Below are 20,429 nucleotides of genomic sequence, written 5' to 3'. Positions count from 1 at the left end.
GAGACTCCTCTAGATGAGTCCATGCCTGGATCAAATGCCAGGTTGAAGTCTCCCCCCAGGAATAAGGTCCCCTTGACCTTGTCTAAGATCAAGTTTGAGATCTTTTTAAAAAAGGTGGTGTGATCCTGGTTTGGGGCGTAGATGTTCAGCAATGATAGTTGTTGGCCGTATAGTTGACCTGTCATTAGGATATAACGTCCCTCGGGATCTTTATCAATTTGTGCAACCTGAAAGGGGAGGGATCTATGGATCAGGACACCCACCCCTCCCTTCTTATGGGGTCCTGAAGCAAAACTGGTGATGGGATACTGCGGGGTATTCCATTTAGGTTCCTTACCTTTCTGAAAGTGAGTTTCCTGAACCATAAGGATCTGGCTCCCTAATCTAGAAAACTCCCTGCATGCTATAGACCGTTTACCAGGACTGTTAAGGCCTTTGACATTAATAGTAGTAATTAGCAAGTTATGTTCTTGAAATCTGCTCAGTTTACCCGCCATGGTTGGGTTCCGTGCTAGTGGGGGGGAAGAAGAAAAAAAAAAAAAAAAAAAAAAAAAAAAAAAAAAAAAAAAGGGGGGGGGTGGGGAAGGATTAAGGTGATTAGGGGTATGTAGATAATTGATGAGGAGGAAGGTTTAGATGAGATAGAGCACTCAGAGGTCACGAGAAAGTGGGGGGGTCAGGAGGTAAGAAAGAGAGAGGAAAAAGGAAAAAAAAAGGGAAAGAAGTGTGGAATAAGAACACTTGTTAAGAGTACAAGTAAGAAAATAGAAAGTAAAGACACCTGGAGGGGGTATCTCTCTGTCCGGCTTGTTAAGGGATAGGGCTGAATAATCATTGGTTCCAAAAGGCATGTCACTTATGTTAAGTTGAAAAGGGGGAGAATGAAAGACGAGGTTGGAGGGGGAAGGAGGGTAGGGGAGAGGGAGGGAAGGAGGAGAAAGAATGTAAGGGAAAGGAGGGGGAGAATAAGAACAGCAGGAAATAGGTGGGGTTACGGGAAGGGAGAGTAGAGTAGAAGAGAGCAGGAATCGCCCCTTTCTTCTGTCTCGTGTAGATAGGATTAAAATTTAGTCCATTGTTCCCCCCCTATACTGAGCATATCAGGCCTTGGAGGGGTCTGGGATGCTCTCAACAAACAAAACTGGTTATACATGTAAACAAACAACATTTCAACTGTCATAATAGAATGTAGGAATCTAGGTTACTGCTAATCAATTTTAATTAGACATTTCGAATAGGTTGGAGCAGTATTGAGCTCCCGTTCTTGTATGTTTCTTTTCTAGTTTTCGAAGGAATAGGGGAAGTGGATAGGAGAGGAAAGGAGAGGGGGTGGGGGGAGCAATTGGGAGGGAAAATGGGATGGGGGGGGGAGGGATGATAGGGTAGGGGGGAGAGGGGAGGAGGAAGGAAGGGAGAGAGGAGTTTGGAAAGACCTATTTAACTGTCTGGATCATGTTTACAATAAATCACATCCTACCTTTCAACCCCAGTGTGGGGTGTTATAGGCCTCAGAGGGGTCTAAAAGACCATAACAGCTGTAACCATTTGAACATATATAAATATCAAACATTAAGAACAATATTACTAACACTGCTTTTGAGGGAGCAGAATCATGAACACATTAAATACACAACAAAAAGCTTTGGTGACACAGCAAATAGTTCTTAGTGCAAAAAAGGATACATATTCACTTGCAGGGAGGGCCCTGCATTGTCCTGCTAGGGTGTCTAGAAACATAAACTTTGAAGCTCAGGCTTCACTGGCAGGCAAAAGTGTGAAGGTAAGTTCAGTCACTTTAAACTTTATTATTTTTTAACTCTCCAACTATCTTCTGTTTCTTTTCTTCTTATGCTTTCCCCTGTTCCCAGTTTCTTCCAGTATCACTGGGAAGTGATTTCTCATGCAGAGGAGGTCGGTGGTAATAGGGGGAGTTATCATAGAATTCAACAGGGCCTTTTAATTTGATGCAGACTCATGTATAGAGGCTTGACGAGGTCTGTGGTTTTCTGGTAAGCCGGGGGCTGGCCCGCTGACCTCTTTTAGAACGAATGGAAATGAGAGTTCTTTGCATAAGGAGTCAAGGTCGTCCCCTGGTCTAAAATTAGCTGATTTATTGTTGTAGGAGACTATGAGGGATACAGGAAAGCCCCATCTATACTGGATTTTGTGTCTCCTTAATGCTGTGGTAAGGGGGGCCATTTCTCTCCTTTTTTGTAGTGTAGCTTGAGAGAGGTCAGCAAATAAAGAGATTTCCTCTCCTGCGTGATAGATTGGGTGTTTGGCCCTTGCGCAGCGGAGAAGGTCCTCTTTGTCTTTGTATCGCAGGAATTTGACTATGATGTCCCTTGGTGGTGCCTTTGGGGGTGGTTTAGATCTAATAGCTCTGTGAGCTCTCTCAATAGGGATGTCATCTGCAGCTGGGTCATCTTTTATAATTCTAAATAATGCTTGTAGGTAGCCCTCTATAGCAGGAGGAAAAACAGTCTCTGAGACTCCTCTTATACGCAGATTACTGCGTCGGCACCTATTTTCTAGGTCTTCTAGTTTGTCCGCCAGAATGTTGATCTGGTGGGATTGTTCAGTTAATTGTGTAGTGTTTGTCTGAACTTTTGTTTCTGTAGATGCTTGTTTTTCTTCCAAGGTGACTACCCTCTGATCTAGTGCCCCTATGTCCCTGCGTAGGTCTCCAAACAAGCTTCTCATCTCCTGCATGACTTCCCTGATGTCCTCTTTTGAGGAGAGATGTGTAATGTCCTTTTTTGTTAGGTACATGTCTATGGGATTCTCCTCTGATTCCATTTGTAGGGGCCCAGGTATGGGAGAGGGTGGCTTATCTGCTGTAGCAGTTTGTATGTGGGTCTCCACAGGTTTGAGGTAGTGGTTTAGGGTTTTGTTTGCAGCAGGTTTATCTGTTTTATTATTCTTTTTGCAAGGCATCACATTAGTAACAGGGAGCAGTCAGTTCAGGCAGCAAACCGATCAGTGTCCCTTTCTGCAAAAGCAGGCCTCTGTTTTAATTTTGGATTGTAAATATATGAGAAGCTGTGGAATAGTATCGTTCTAGGATTGCTGTAGGGGGAATGAGGGTGTCCGGTGGCACTGTATGTGATACAGATGAAAGTTATGCCTCTGGTCTATAGTTGTGGGTTCTTGGTTGTAAGGGGGGTAGTTTGCTTAGGGTGCCGGAATAATATAATTCCCCAAGGTTATATTACTTATTTTGAGTGTGAATTCAAGAATCCCCCTGTCTCTGTGTGTGAACTACTCACTATCTCCCACCGAGCCTATTGTTGCTATATTTGGGAGAACGAGTCCCCGGTCTGGTGGTGCAGGCCCCTGGTGTGATTTCGTTGTTAGGGTACTCACTGCTGTGTCTCAGGTTATCTCCGGAGCTTTCCTGGCCTGTTCCGTCTTGTAGGCGATCGGAGGAGAAGTGATTGCAGGCGGCCACGCGGGAGCAAGATGGCGACCGGGAGATCTGCGGTTAGTTCAGTATGCCCCAATTTGGAGTGAGTTGTCCGCCGCCCGGTGTTGAAGGCTTTACACCGTCTTGATGTGATCCAGGCTAATGAGGAGTTTGGAGTATGTGCTGGCGGGGGGATCCAAGAAGTAATGGTTGATGATATCGGGTGGGAGCTGTCTGCAGTTAGTCCCTCATTCCTCCGGCACCGATAAGTTACTATCACCGTTATATTTGGTTAAATAGCGGCATTGAAAGGGTTGTGGGAGCTTCAGGAAATCCAATGGAGGGGATAGGGGGGAATTTAGAAGCTATTACATGCTTTTGGAGCTGTTTTTGCCGGGAAGGGAGATAGGAGCTCTAGCAAAATGCAGCCATCGTCCAGCGTGGCTAAGCTCCGCCTCAAACAATAGTTAATTTTTATTCGCTATTCATAAGCTGCAACCACCAGGGGTACACAATATATTTTTTGTACCTAGATATATTATAAGGTCGGCGTCCGCTTCAGATTGTGATAGCATAAATAGCAACTTTTGAGCTTATGAACATACCTATTACATAGATTTCAACATATATGAGAATAATAATTCAGATACTATTAAGAGCCGAACATGCCTAAGAGGCTTCTGTGTTTTATTATAGCTCTCTAGTATACTGTTCATTTGAAATTTATTGCTTAAAGCTGGACTAAGATCAGTTGTAATTTTCTAACATTAAGCATATGCTGTTTATTCACAAAAACACAGTGAGAGTGTTTTTTAACTTTCAAGGGCAGCATTATCCACAAAAGCTGTCTTTTTTAAAAGATACCAATAAAGGTTAATTTTTAACACACAGAAACTTTTTCTGTTCTTTAAGGCACAGTAATCAAGAATTAATAATTAAAAAGATAATATATCAGCGCATATAAGCATCCCTTTTTCGTGTGACTAACCTGCTTCTTCAGCAAGTGGAGTCATAAATTGTACTAGAAACGTCATTAGTTTGCGCCACCTTACACACATTTATCTGACCCTGGCTTCTGTGTTATCATTGTGTATAAAAGATGAAACGATCTTACCAGAATCAATGCTGTGGAACAGGAACACGGCCCTTCAAGTGCGACAGGTAGAAGCATCACTCCTGACATGCACTTGAGTGCAGAAAGCAGGCAGCGAAACTCGTCAACACTGATTGCTTGTGCAGCTGTTAAAATGAGTCGGGATGGTTTCACAGAAAGACTCTCCCTGCATCTCCGGGTTCGAACTTTCACCCATGCTCTCACCAAGAGGCTGACAGGACTACTTAAAACTCCAGGCCCATTCCGAAGAGTACTACCCTCCTTAAGAGACTCTGAATCTTCGGCACTTCTCTGCCCTCCTCCAGTGGCGAAAGGCAATGAATGACTGGGGGGTGAGGGGAGTGGGGGAGCTATTTAAGCCTTTGGCTGGGGTGTGTCTGCCTTCTCCTGGTGGCCAGGTTCTTTATTCCCAAAAGTACTGAATGAAGCCGTGGACTCTCTCCACCTTTAGAAGGAAATACACGTTTATACTACAATGTTCTCCCCAGGATCTTTATAGCGGGTGAACTACCCAGCTAAAATGTTAGCCAGTATTAAGCTAAAATTGGCCAATATCGAAAATGTTTAATTTTTATTGCACAAATTATTAAATACATTTAGTGTTAAATTATGTAATTAATTTGTGCTTTGCATAGCAGAAAATTTTATGTTAGAAAATATTACACTACCCCCACCTGGCAAAATTTTGTGTTGTGAACTCTGTACTATTAACAATGGATATTGTCTGTAATGAGGAAATAATTGTTGCATTATTAAAAAGAACTATATATTTACATTAATTTTTTCTGCATTTTTGCGAATGACCTAAACAAGCAGCAGCAAAGGGCTCCAACCTAAATCTTTACAACAGGGAAAAGCATCTAGACAAAAGCAATTACAATAGTAAGATTTTTTGCCTCGTACAGTGTGTACTTTACCCAAATCTTTAATTCTAGTTTAAATCTTTTGCTTTCACTTATTACACTACAAATTGTAAAATTGTGCAGTTAGGGAAGAAAATGCAAACTCATTAATTACAGACTCAATGACACTTTACTGACTGTTACAAATGAGGAACGGGATTTGGGAATGATTTCAGATGATTTAAAATTTAGTAAACAATGTAGTACTGCAGCGAGTAAGACCAGTAGAATACTTGGTTGTATTGGTCGAGGTATTTGCAGCAGAAATAGTAAGGTTCTTATGCTACTTTTCAGATCATTAGTTAGCTCTCATCTTGAGTATTGTGTGCAGTTCTGGAGGCCATATCTCCAGAAGGATATAAACAAACTGGAATCTGGAATCTGGCAAAGGAGGGCTACTAAAATGGTACATGGTCTAAAAAAATAAAACTTCCCAGGAGGCTCAATGACCTAAATATCTATAGCTTAGAGAAGAGAAAGGAAAAGAGGTGATATGATAGCAACTTACAAGTATATTAAAGGGCTTAGTAAAGCTGAGACTGTGAATATTTTTCATGAAAAGAAAAAATCAAGAACAAGGGGTCATGATCTCAAGCTGAAGGGTAGTAGATTCAGGAATAATTTGCGGAAGCACTTCTTTACAAAAAGGGTGATCGATTCATGGAATAAACTTCCAGAAGAGGTGGTAATGACAAACACTGTGGGGGACTTCAAAGAATGCCTGTGATAAGCATAAGGCTGTCCTACGAACTAGATAAGTTTATACTTTTACAAAATATCGGGCACACTTGCCTACAGCTCTTATCTGACAAAATCTATATTTCTAAATGTAACCTGCTAAATATGGACTTAGGGTCTTTTTGGTTTTCTATTTACTGAATTTTGGGACCATTCGGTCTGTATCAAAATATATGCCTATATTTCTATAACCATTTATATGTGTTGCACCTTAAATATTATGTTATACAATTTTAGCACTGTTGGATTGTAAATCCTAAATTTGTTTAACATGCAACGTACTATAGATTCTTTTTTAACTTTAGTTTGGTGTTTACAATAAAAATAAATTAAAACAAAATGGTACCTTCAATGGCAGAATTAAATGGACATAAAACCCAAATCATGTCTTTCATGATTCAGATAGAGCATATCATTTTAAACAACTTTCCAAATTGCTTCTATTATCAAACTTGCTTCATTCATTCTGTATCCTTTGTTGAAGGAGCAGCAATGAATTACTGGGAGGTACCTGAACACACCAGGTGAACCACAGACAAGAAGCATATGTGTGCAACCACCAATCAGTAGCTACCTCCCAGCAGTGCATTGCTGCTCCTGAGCCTACGAGGTATGGATTTCAACAAAGAGAATGAAGCAAATTAGATAATAGAAGAAAAATTGAAAGTTTGTTATAAATGTGTGCTATATCTAAATTATGAAACACAGCTTTTTGGTTTCATGACCCTTACAAAAGGTCCATGAAACTATTTTTTTCTTTCATGGATCAGAAAGAGCAATTTTAAATAACTTTCCAATTTGTTTCTTTTATCTAATTTGTTCCAGTCTCTTTTTATCATTTGTTGAAAAGTATACCTAGGAAGGCTCAGAATGTGCCGAACATGTATGTCTCTTGTCATTGGCCTTCAGCTAGCTCCTACTAGCCCATTACTGCTTCTTCAACAAAGGAGAATGAAGCAAATGAAATAAGAAGTAAATTAGAAAGTTGTTTAAAATTATATGATCTACCTGAATCATGAAAAACATTTTGGGTTTCATGTCCCTTTAATCATGCCTGAAGAGGGTGCAAAGCTGCTTGGAAACGTTCTACAAATTTTAAACTATTAACCCAATAATTCAACCTAGATAAAGACAAAAAACATACCCGCTTTAACCCTTCAACCTTAAAAAAGCGTGATTTTGAACATATTTAGATATTTATTTTTTTACAGATTTCCGTGATATACTGCTTAAAGTAAGGATGTATAGCACTTACTGCTTTTGAATTAAACAATCTCTTTAGCTCACTGGTGCTGCTGCTAAACATGTGCGGCATTACGAAATTTAAGAGAGACATTAATTCCAGGAGGTTATTCTGTACTGGAGTACCCGTCAGTAGTAACCGATTCTTAGCCTAGAAAGTGATGCAGAAGAAAAAAAAAAGTAGCCGTTAAAATTTGCTAACAGAAATGTATTAAAAACAAAACCTTGTTTTGTAGAAAATAAATTTCTCAAGATTTCTTTGTGAATACAATTAGAAAACTAAGAGTAAACCGCTAGATTAGATATACATTTTTTAGCTTCCATTATAGTTGTCCTAAGATTGATACTATGCCACTACACCACTAGGCTTTAGATTTAAGGAGGAAAAAAAAAAAAAAAAAAAAAAAAAAAAAAAAAAGGGAGAGGTTACCAAGAAATTTTAATAAATTAACTTCTGTAAAACATATTATGACATGATATATATATAGATAGATAAATAGTTTAGTATGGCATAGCACCTTCGACGACCGTTATTGTACCGGGGTGCACTACAAATATGCAAATATAACAAAAAATGGAAGGCAATCACTGGATTTAACAAGGGGTGAAAACACTTTATTCCCTTATATGTAACGTTTCGAGGAAACACTCCCCGTCTTAAGACAATCAATTTAACCAAAGCTTACAGGGACAGTATTCACTCATTTTCATATAACTACATGTAATAGACACTACAATAAAGAATAAGATGCACAGATACTGATATAAAAATCCAGTATAAAACTGTTTAAAAACTTACTTAGAAGCTCTCAGTTTAGCTCTGTTGAAAAGGTAGCTGGAAAGCCCACTGCAAGTGGCAAATAAGACACTCCCCCCTATTTTGCATAAGAAAAGACCATTTACACAAACAGGAGCAAGCAGGAGTATGATATGCCTTGAGAGCGTGCAGCTAATATCAGCATAGTTATTAGCATTCATTGCTTAACATATTTATTAGCGCATAGACAATATAACTGTTCTGCAAGTAATTAGTTGATCTTTTGTATGGTTTGCAGACATTTTTAACATTGTTTAGTGTTGACTTATTTAAAGTACGGTCTAGTCAATTAGTTGTAGTGCATACTGATAGTATTTAGTAGTTTGCTTTTAAGTAAAGTTTAGTAGCACAGGTGTTATGTCTAAAATTACATGGTAATGGTTACTGACAAATGCTGGCAGGTTGCTAGGCAACGGACGCCGTCTGATGACACGCACACCGGGCCACGCACCTGCTGGACTTCACATGTGGGTTGATTGTTAATGAGGTAAGATAGTATTTAAATACTTGCTTAAGGTTTGGTTAAATTGATTGTATGAAGACGGGGAGTGTTTCCACGAAATGTTACACATAAGGGAATAAAGTGTTTTCACCCCTTGTTAAATCCGGGGAGTGCCTTCTATTGTGTGTGTGTGTATATATATATATATATATATATATATATATATATATATACACATATATATATATATATATACACATACACACACACACATATCTATACATATATACACACATAGCACACATAGTATACAATAAAATATATCTGAATTAGACAGAATCTGGGTACATATCTGGGAATAATAACTATGGCTATGCAATTAAAATTGACTAAGTATACCACTCCATAAGTACACATTTAATAAAAGCCTTTTTTTGATCATATGATTATGAGTAATGCTTAGTAGTATTTCCAGTAAGCTGCAGTAAATCACCCCAGTAATTAATATCTAAGGAAGTCTGGCAGCACTCACACTAGGTATTAGCTTGGGACTCAATACTGAGATAACCTATTTAAATATCTGATGACCCAGAAACATAGGTAGACACAAATCATTCTAGATATCCCTTGCTATAACCCCACAGCCCTTTTAAATTGTTTGTCTGTTTTTAATTTGTGGTGGAGGTACAAAAGGAATTTTTAAGATGTAGTGGAAGTGACATACCCACACACCTATAGCCTCCACTTTAAGTTTAATGTATTGTGTTGTCATTTAAGCATATATGTTCAATAAAGTGTTGTGCTTTTAACATTATATACTTTTCTGTTAGAAACATCCTCATGGATAGAGAGTCTATTATAGTACCCAGGAATTCCACACTGGTACTTGGGATAAGTACTATTTTCCAAGTTTATCTTCCATCCTCCATGTGATCAAAGAAATCTGAGAAGGGACTTAGAGAATTCTTCCACAAGACGAAAGGATGGTGCATGCAAGTATGGGGCTACTGCAATACCATGAGTTCTGGCAACGGCTAGAAGAGCCCCCAGAGCCTTCGTAAAGATTCTTGGAGCAGTAGCTAGGCCAAACAGAAGGGCAATGAACTGGAAATGCTGGTCTAGGAATGCAAACCTCAGGAACAGAAAGTTTGTGGATTTGAACAATCCCTGTAGATTGAAACAAAGGTAAGCGACCTTCAGATCTATAGTGGTCATAAACTGGCCTTCCTGAATTAAAAGGAAGGAAGGGACACTGAGAAATTTGTTTAAGCACTTTATATCCAGAATTGGGCAAAAAGTTCCCTCCTCCTTTGGGACCACGAAAAGGTTTGAATAAAACCCCAAACTTCTTTTGTCGATTGGCACCAGAACAACCACCAAGGAGGATAGATCCCGAACACACCATAGAAAGGCCTGCCTCTTTTCTGGTCTGGTAGACAAGGTCGAGAGAAGGAATCCTTGAACCAGACGTCTGAAAAAAAAAAAAAAAAAAAAAAAAAAAAGACAGTTTGCCCCCTACACCAACCGATCCTTGATCGGGGGCCGCCTGTTCATGCCGATTTGTTTTTGGCAGGCTTCTTATTCTGCTTGGATTTATTCCAGGACTGAGCCGGGTTCCAAGAAGTCTTGGGTTGCTCGGGCTTGGAGGAGGAGTTGTTGGGATTTGTCAGAACGAAAATCAGAAGATTTTCGTCCCTTAGACTTGTTCTTCTTATCTTGCGGTAGGAAGGCACCCATGCCTCCGGTTACCGTAGAAATTATTGAGTCCAGACCTGGGCCAAATAAAATCTTTCCCTTGAAGGGAAGAGAAAGGAGTCTGGACTTAGAAGTCATATCCGCAGACATAGACTGCAACCAGAGCGCCCGGCGGGCTAGGACCGCAAAGCCAGAGGCCTTTGCATCAAGGCGAATAATTTGCATGTTCGCATCACAGATAAAAGAATTAGCAATTCTCAGAGCTTTAATTTGGTCTTGAATATCCTCGAGGGCAGACTCAACCTCAATGAGTTCTGATAAAGAGTCGCACCAGTAGGTAGCCGCTCCGGCAACCGCAGCCGCCGGGTAAAACAAAAAACATAAATTATGCCTACCTGATCTTTTTTTTTTTTCTTCTGATGGAGTCCACAGCTGCATTCATTACTTTTGGGAAAAAAGAACCTGGCCACCAGGCAAAGACACCCCAGCCAAAGGCTTAAATACTCCTCCCACTCCCCTCATCCCCCAGTCATTCTGCCGAGGACAAGGAACAGTAGTCGACATATCAGGGTGAAAGGTGCCAGAACAATAAATAAGGAAACCCCACATAATAATTAGAGGTGGGGAGCTGTGGACTCTCTCCATCAGGTAAGCATAATTTATGTTTTTCTTCTTAAATGGAAAGAGTCCACAGCTGCATTCATTACTTTTGGGAAAACAATACCCAAGCTATAGAGGACACTGAATGCCAAGATGGGAGGGTACAGTAGGAGGGAACGAGCGAGCCCAGCTCACAAAGGCCCAAATGGGTCCCAACAAACAAGGGGAGACTACGCCTAGACCAAGGAAACTGGAGGTGTAGGACCGGGCAAAGAAACAGAGAAAACTGTCTCTCAAACGTCGTGCAAAAGCACCAAGGACAACGGAGGACGGAGTCCTTACAGAGTCCTGAACTCGGAACACAGAAGTATTCCGCTACAAAAAAACTTGCAACAGACCCAGACAAAAAAACCCTGAGTCAAGAACACGCTCCCCTCCTCAGGATGATACAGAGAATACATGCTAAGTGCAAAAGCCAACTCCCAGACAGAGGGAACCCTCTAGGCAATCCAAGCCGCTAGACCTACCCACAGTTCATCCAAAAAAAAGGGGGATCATAACCTCCATGAGACCCCCCCAAGAAGAGAAGTAAAACCCCGAACCCGAGGTGGAGCAATCCCAGATCCTCTGCTTGTAAGCTTAGGTAGCCAGCAGCTAGCTACTATGCAAATGTGGCTAATCCCTTTTAAAGGACACAATGCGCTGCTCAGTTTATCAACTTTGAAAGGAAGAAAGTCTGATTAGACCTTGCCAGGGAACAAAATAGCAACCCTCAGACTGCTACAGTACAGAGTAGCCACAGAGCATTAGAATGCTGAACTAGCTGTCCAGCTAGCCAACCCCAGCGATGGCAGGTCTGAAACAAGGAAAAACACAAAACTGGCTCAAAACAAGCGAAAGAATGGCCACAGCCAATACAACAGAGCACGGGTGCAACCCGACTCCTTAGAACAGACAACAGGGCTGTAGACCCAACGGATCTAGCAAAAAGGTCCAACTTAGTCTTGACACTGAGCCAGCAAGACACCCAACACAACGAAACCCTCTCAGCTAGGGAAACTCACAGGTCCCAACTCCTGAACCAGGAGAAGCCATAAGAAAAGGACCACATCTCTCTAAAAGGAAACTAAGCTCTCACCCAAGAAGGGGAAAGGGCTAACAGGCAACACCTTCCATAAGCTGCGAAGCCACAGGCTAAAGGAGAGATCAATCCCCCTTGAAGTGACTCCTCCAAAAACTAGCCTGCTAACACGCAACCAATGTGCAATAGTAGCAGCATTGACACTGCAAGTCCATTCACCAGCAGAGCAGTGAATTCGAAGGATACTATAGCAAGCTAAGGGAAACCGGGTAAGGTGCAACATAAGCCCCAACGAGCAATGACACTCAGAAAACCTGGCCAACCAAGACCAGATCAAGAATCCAAGCAAAAGGTCATAACCCAAGCTTCCAGGAACCCCGAACCAACCCTGGAGCCTAAAGGTCTGGTAACAACCCACAACGGGATCCACAAGGGAAAATGCTGAAGGAAACCCAGCAACCGGAAGCCCCCTGGGAGAACAGGTCCAAGCCCCCAACTGTTTAGAGAAACAGAACCCGCAAACTTAGCACCCCGTCTGAATAACAACCCAGACTACAGGGGATACTAAATGCGATATCCAGATCAACCCGGATAACAAGAAAAACTTGCAAGTCCCGACCTAAGGAAGAGACCATCCCTTGCCAAAGTCCCACTCTCCAGGGAGCCAAGGTGGTAAAAAGTAGTGCAACAACGCTAGAGCTTTTAGACTCACCACAGCCCCAGGACAATAAGGCAAGGGGAAACCTCGAGGACAAAACCACTCGAGCAAAGGCTGGTCTCCACATCACCTCCACACAAATGGATGATCACAGGGAGAAGGGGCGCGAACCATCCCCAGTTCCGGGAGGAACCCCCCAACAAGCCCAAGGAGACCACGCCCAGTGTCCCTAACAGGGAACAAACATCTCCCAGGCCCCGAAAAGGAGGCCTAACGAAGGGTTGACAGTGGGAGATCAAAATGTCTAGACAGTACACATTTGATGTGCAATAGCTGCAGCTGGTTACATTCTGCAACCCAACCGCTGCAAGGCAGCCGAACTACCCTTTAACTAACTAGCTGCTGAGGACCAAGTCCGATGACAATCCTCGAGCCTCAAGAGAAAAAAAGGCCAAACCGCCACACCGTGTGAAGAAGGTGCTAAGCACTCCAACTCTCCACCACGTGGGAGCGGAACACTAGGGTTCGGCAATACCAGACGCCATAGAACGAAGCAGCGGAGAATCCACTGATCCAGACATCCAAATTGAAGGCTATAAGGACTGAGACAATACTTCTTGCCTTGTAGACCCACAGGTCCTCTAGAATGCTTAGTTGAATGAAAAACAAATGATAACATGAGCACTCGGCACCTTGAGCGGACCAGCCAATCAGAACGGCGCCACGTGTCTGAACAGCCACAAGACAGAACTGAACCCAACAGGACCAGCCTGCATCCGGGTCCTAACTGTCAGGCCACATAAATCCTCCTTCAGAGGGGAAGAAGGATACAGACAAACCTAGGACTAACATGTCCCCAAAAACACTTCCGCCAAAGTAACAGAGAGCATCGATCCCAGTTTAAGATTCCCGAAGGAAAATAATAAATAAAAGGCATCCTAACCGGATAAAAATCAAATATAAGGCAACCCGTAGGTTAACGCCCAATAATTAAACAGGCCTACCGCAGGATCAGAAGAATAGAGCCCTAATCCAAACAAACTGGGAAGGATCTCAAACAAGAACAGTCAGGAGATTAAATCATCCCCAAATGTCTACTGAGGTGCACCATTCGAGGCAGACTGAAAATTCCCATATCCTAGAAGGATAGGATCATTTAATAACTGAATAACATGTCTGAGTAGGACGCGAAGATGCGCCACTCTATAACGAAAGGCACAACACTCAGGGACAGTTACACCCGCAGGGAACTGTACAGGCCCTCCCCAAGGTTGTAGACCGGGACAATAGGGCACGAGCACAAACACGCATAAAATGTGCTGCAACCTCCGGGGGGAACACGCCGCCCTGCATGGAGGAATAATCATAAACTGGGTTACCCGCATATGTAGAAGTATGGAGCGGTAGGGAACTCGCCTCTCGGAGGACGGGACCCCCAGAGGCAGATGGCTTAGCTGACCCTTGATTCCCCAAGCCCGAGGAACAAGGCGCTCTCATATGGCATACAGAACAAAACTGGTTGACATGTGTCAACGAGGCCAAAACGGATTCTTCATCAACGCAGAATCTGAAATTAAAAGTATCAGCACAGTGTCTCAGCATCAGCATCCTCCATAACTGGATAAGCAAATATGGACTAAAGAGTAACACAAAAACGGCACCTGACACCCATAATGGCTGGGGCACTCACCACCTCCTATGACCAGACTTCTGTGAACTAGAATTTCTGCTTCGCCAAACGGTCAGGAATGCGGAAATGGAAGACAGAGCGTAACCACGCCCGACCACAAGGTGAACCGCATAGTCCAAAAAAGTGCGCCCAACCATAAGGTTGCGTCATTTCCAAAGGCCTCAATGTTCCAACTACGAGCCAGTAAGCACCACACATAAGCAGGTTGAATCACATAAACATGATTAGAAACCCCCCTGTTCAATAACCCCCCTCAGGAGATATTAACCCTTGATTCCAAGATACTAAAGAAGACTCACTGAGACCCTTATGTTAAGGTAGACCCGAAAGGTGGTAGCCTTGTCGGGAACACAAATAAATTACAGTAGATTCATAAAGAAAGTAAAATGAAACGATCTTACCGGAATCTACGCCGCGGAACAGGAACACGGCCTTTCAAGTGTGACGGATAGTAGCAACGCCGATTGCTTGAGGAGCTGTTAACATAACTCGGGATGGTTTCGCAGAAAGATTCTTCCTGCATCTCCGGACTCTAACTTTCATCCAAGCCCTCACTGAGAGACTGACAGGACTACTTAAAACTCCAGTCCCATGCCAAAGAGTACTACCCTCCATAAGAGATAAAATAAATTCTGACACTTCTCTGCAAACCTCCTGGGACGAAAGGCAAAGAATGACTGGGGATGAGGGGAGTGGGAGGAGTATTTAAGCCTTTGGCTGGGTTGTCTTTGCCTCCTCTTGTTGGCCAAGTTCTTATTTCCCAAAAGAAATTAATGCAGCTGTGGACTCTTCCCATTTAAGAAGAAAATCTCGTATGTTGAAACATCTTTCTCAGAAAGGTTTCCACTTTCTTATCCATCGGTTCTCTGAACAAAGAACTATCCTCAAGAGATATAGTAGTACATTTAGCAAGGGTAGAGATAGCCCCATTCACCTTCGTAACGGAGCCACACAAACCCAGTTGAGAGTCCTGGAACAACCTTTTAAAAGTAGACGAAGGGGAAAAGGAAGAACCCATTCTTTCCCATTTGTTCTTAATAATGTTCGCCATCTTAACCGGTACAGGAAAAGTCAAAGGAACTTTCCCGTCTTCATAAACTCGGTCTAATTTAGGTATCATAGGTTCTTCAGGCAGCGCGGCCTCTGGAACCTCTAACGTAGACAGAACCTCCTTTAATAAAAAACGCAAGTGTTCAATTTTAAATCTAAAGGATGGTTCCTCCGCAGCAGGAAGCTTAGACGCTAAGGACTCCGACCCAGAAAGTTCACCTTCTGAAGCTACAGAGTTTAACTCATCATCGATAACTGGGACATAATAGCTAAAGCTGATAAATATTTAGATGTCTCCAGTCAGGAGAGCTATGTTTAAATCTTTCTCTTGCATTTGTTAGTGCGAGGTAATGCAAAGTCCGCAGGAAGGCCACCTCCTGATGGAGGATTAGATGTGCTACGGGGAACTGCATGTGGAGTAATGTAGCAAGGGTAGTAATCTCACAGGACGTTGACTCCTGAGAGGTAGACGGCTCAAAGGGACAAAGAGCCTTAGCAGGCTTGTCTCCCTTCTTAGACTTTATAACGGTGTTAAGGCACGTGGAACATAATTGAGTGGGCGGGAAAACCATGGCCTCCTCACAATATAAAGAGGTATGATTTAGTACAGGAGGAGTACCTTCTAACAGGTCAGAGTCCTCCATAGCTCAGGTTATACCCACAGAAGGACACAAATAAAAAAAGTTTTTTTTTTTTATTGTAGAAAACTGCACCTATATACTGCCAATGGCTGGGACACTCACCACCTCTTAGACCCAGACATATAACAGAGGAAACGCTCTCCTCAAGTTCAAGTCTCAGCCGGAATGGAGGAAATGAAAATAGACCACACCCAGTCACATGGAGTGCAAGGTATAAAGGAGCCATGCTGTGACTCTGTTATAGCGTTTTATGTGTACAAATTGAAACAATCTTACCTCCAGGATCCATGCTGTGGAACAGAACACAGCCTCTCAAATGTGACAGTCTTATAACAGCGCTCCTGACATGGACTTGAGTGAGAGAAAGCAGGCAGTTAAACTCGTCAACACCGATTGCTTAGGAGCCGTTAGCAGTAGTTTGGATGGTTTTGCCTGCATCTCCAGACTCTAACTTTCATCAATACTCTCACTGAGACATGACTACTTAAAACTCCAGTCTCGAAGGGCAGATATACGATTTTTCAGGACTCTCCTAATCTTCTGCCACCTCCTAACATGATGAAAGGCAAAGAATGACTGGGGTAATGAGGAAGTGGGAGGGATATTTAAGTCTTTGGCTGGGTTTCTTTGCCTCCTCATGGTGGCCAGGTGTTGTATTTTCCAACAGTAAGGAATGAAGCCGTGGACTCTTCCTATCTTAGGAAGGAAACATAATTTATGCTTACCTGATAAATTCCTTTCTTTCGTGGTGGTAAGAGTCCACAAAATCTTTACTCATGGGAATTCACTTCCTGGCCACCAGGAGGGCGGCAAAGACACCCCACAACAAAGCTTTAAGTATCTCTCCCACTCCCATCTCTCTCCCAGTAGTACGCATAGCCGAGGAAGAAGTAGTAAGATAGATAGCACGGTAAAGAGGTGCATACTATAACTGTTGCCAACCAATAAATAAAAGGGCCCAGTTTCTTATACCACCAAGAAAGAAACAAATTTATCAGGTAAGCATAAATTATGTTTTCTTTCTAGGTGATAGGAATCCTTACTCTTGGGAACCAATACCCAAGCTAAGGAGTCCACAAATGAAAAACGGGTGAGAAACAATAAGGCAGGCAGCTATTACCATAAACCAACGCCTAAAAAATCCACCTCATCTATTAAAAATCTAATTCTGCAAATACCAAGAATGAAGAAGGAACTAGAAAATCTAGTATATGTATGGGAACAAAAGGTCAGAAAAAAATATGAACCTCAGAAGCCCCCACACAGAATTTTAAAAGGAAGAAAAACAAAAACAAAAAACAATGCCATCCCACAAGTCCTTCAATAACATCCTGAAGGGAAAGATATGAGGATGCTAACAGAATGCCACGCATAACCCCGAACTGTGTACCTGATAAATACACATTTCCACCCCTTGATGAAAATCTAGAGACAGGCCAACAGACCTAACATTAAATTTATAGTGCAGAGGCAAATATGCCATTGAAAAAAAAAGATCAATCTCTGTTAGTCAACAAAAAGTTAGAGACTAAAATTGAAAGGCGCACACATCCAAAAATGACAAGAACATTGGAGCCACAGATTAAAAATTAGAAAATCTTCTAAGTAATCAACAAACAAGCAACCCTGCCAAATGAATAACAGTCATAGCAGAGCAAAGAACATCTGGCCCAGATCCTTATATTGCAATCTTTCAATACAAGGCGGATGAAGGAGAAAAATTGTTAACATTTCTGCATGAGCACCCTCATAGAAGTAACATTGGACCAACAAACCAAATGGTAAAATCAAAGAGCTGCTAGGATGATCTCAGAGCTAGAGATCATCCCAGAAAGTAGAGTAACAACTCAGAGGAAACTCTACCCATATATTTACTCAAATTCTAAAAGAACTGCGCTGATCGCAACTGCAGAAAGGAAAATTAATCTCTAAATTCAGGACAGACAAGAGCAGAAAACCGATTGTCCAATCAAAGAAAACTATTACAGTTGGATATAAATGTCACTTTCAACCTGCTAAATAGATAAGTTGAACCAACTGATCCCATGAATGCTGAGAATCCAAAATAAAGGATGTCAGTCAGAATTAAATAATGTACTTCTGAATATCCTAATACAGCCTAAAGACTAGAAGTTGAAGAATTAAGATATGAACAAAGTGTTCATCTTTAGCTGAAAAACAAAATTTATGCTTACTTGATAAATTTCTTTATTTCCAGACATGGAGAGTCCACGTCGTCATTCCAATTACTAGTGGGATATTCAACTCCTGGCCAGCAGAAGGAGGCAAATAGCACCCCAGCAAAGGTGTTAAGTGTAACTTCACTTACCCATAATCCCCAGTCATTCAGTCAAAGGAAAATGGAAAAAGAAGAAACACAAGGGTGAAAAGGTGCCTGAGGTTTACTCAAAAAAACTGCCAAATCATAATGAAAAAGAGGGCAGGTTCGTGGACTCTCCATGTCCGGAAAGAAAGACATTTATCAGGGAAGAATACATTTTGCTTTCTTTCTTATGACATGGGAGTCCACAACATCATTCCAATTACTAGTGGGAACCAATACCCAAGCTAGAATAAACAGAATGAACAGGGCGGGAGAACCTAAACAGAAGGCACCACTGCTTGAAGAACCTTTTCTCCCAAAGGAGGCCTCAGCTGAGGCACAAATATAAAATTTATAGAATTTGGAAACAGTATGCAAAGAAGACCATGCTGCCGCCTTGCAAATGTGTTCCACAGAAGCTTCATTTGTGAAAGCCCAAAAAGAGGAGACAGCCCTAGTGGAATTAGCTGTAATTCTCTCAGGAGGCTGCTGTTCAGCAGACTCGTAAGCAAAACGAATCATACTTCTTAACCAGAGGGGAAGAGAAGTAGACCGTTACGCTTTCCAGAGAAAACAAAAAGGGCAGAAGAATGCAGAAAATTTTTAGTAGCTTGAAGGAAAAATTTTAGAGCATGCACCACAAACCAAGTTAAGCAAAAGACGTTCCTTATGAGAAGAAGGTTTAAAGCAAAAATAAGGAACAACATTTTCCTTATTAATGTTTTGATCCGACACTACCTTAGGGAGAAACCCCAATTTAGTATGAAGGACTGCCTTATCTGCATGAATCACACTGCATAGCTGAAATCTCAGAAACTGTGAGCGGAAGAAATAGCAAGGAGAAACAAAACCTTCCAAGTTAACTTTATATCAACTACATGCATCGGCTCAAATGGAGCCTGCTGCAAAACTTTAAAAACTGTGATAAGGCTCCAAGGAGGAACAACAGGTATAAACACAGGCCTGATTCTGACCAGTGCGTGAACAAAAGCTAGAACATCTGGAAAATCAGCTAGACATTTGTAAAAGAATAGACAGAGCAGAAATCTGACCCTTCAGAGTACAGACTGAGAAATCCTTCTCCAGGCAATTCTGTAAAAGATAAAATACGGGGAATCCTCACCCGGCTCCAGGAGAAACCTTTCGATTTGCACCAAAAAAAGGATTTTAACACCATACCCTATGGTAAATCCAGCGAGTAACAAGAGTACGAGCTGAAGCATAGAATCAATGACCACCTCAGAAAAAAACACGTTTAGGCATTCAATCTCCAAGCAGTCAGCTTCAGAGAATCTAGTCTTTGATGGAGGAATGGACCCTGAATTAGAAGTTCCATCCTCAGAGGTAACCTCCAAGGTGGAAGAGATGATATCACCAGATCCATGAACCATACCCTGCGAGATTGTGAAGTGGGATACAAAACCCTGCCTCCAGAGGAGACTGCGACCTGAACGCAGTGCCTTAGACCATTCGGCCATCCTGACATGCATAAGCTATTAAAATGACAGAAGCTCTCTCCTGTTTGAAACAAGCAAAGACTTGTGGAAGGAGAGCAAACTGAGGAAAACAGGTATGTCAAAGAGAAGATCCAAGGAACCGCTAGAGCGTCTATCAGAGCTTGGAGACTTGGTATTGTGACGACACACCATTAGATCCAACTCAGAAACCCCCCACCTGAGGGTTATCATTAAAAATACTTCCAGATGGAAAGCCCACTCCCCGGGATGAAAAGTCTGTCTGCTTAAAAAATCTGCCTCTCCAGAAGTCCACTCCTTGAATGTGGATGGTATATAGAGGACAGTTGTAAGCTTCTGCCCACAGCAGAATGCGAGTCACCTCTGTCATGGCCAAGGAACTCAGAGTTCCTCCATTGTGGATGATGTAAGCCACTGAGGTGATGTCTTCCGACTGGAATCTGATGAACTGGACTAAAGACAATTGAGGTCAAGCTGTCAAGACATTGAAGGTTGTTCTTAACTTCAAGATATTAATGGGAAGAGATGATTCCTCCCGAGCCCACAGGCCCTGAG

General features: G+C 42.0%; 1 protein-coding gene across 1 annotated transcript in view; it reads right to left on the bottom strand.

Annotated features, from left to right (window-relative positions):
• Positions 1 to 7,088: 7,088 nt before the first annotated feature.
• The window catches only part of SMARCAD1 (SWI/SNF-related, matrix-associated actin-dependent regulator of chromatin, subfamily a, containing DEAD/H box 1), a 496,186-nt gene continuing 482,845 nt past the window's right edge, over positions 7,089 to 20,429 (bottom strand). The window contains exon 17 of the mRNA XM_053700170.1: positions 7,089 to 7,553. Coding sequence (XP_053556145.1) covers positions 7,350 to 7,553 — 204 coding nt within the window. The 3' untranslated portion in view covers positions 7,089 to 7,349. The remainder of the gene's footprint in view (positions 7,554 to 20,429) is intronic.

This window comes from Bombina bombina, chromosome 2 (genome assembly GCF_027579735.1).
Source record: "Bombina bombina isolate aBomBom1 chromosome 2, aBomBom1.pri, whole genome shotgun sequence".
NCBI classification, from domain to species: Eukaryota; Metazoa; Chordata; class Amphibia; order Anura; family Bombinatoridae; genus Bombina; species Bombina bombina.
This window is presented reverse-complemented; position numbering and strand designations above follow the sequence as displayed.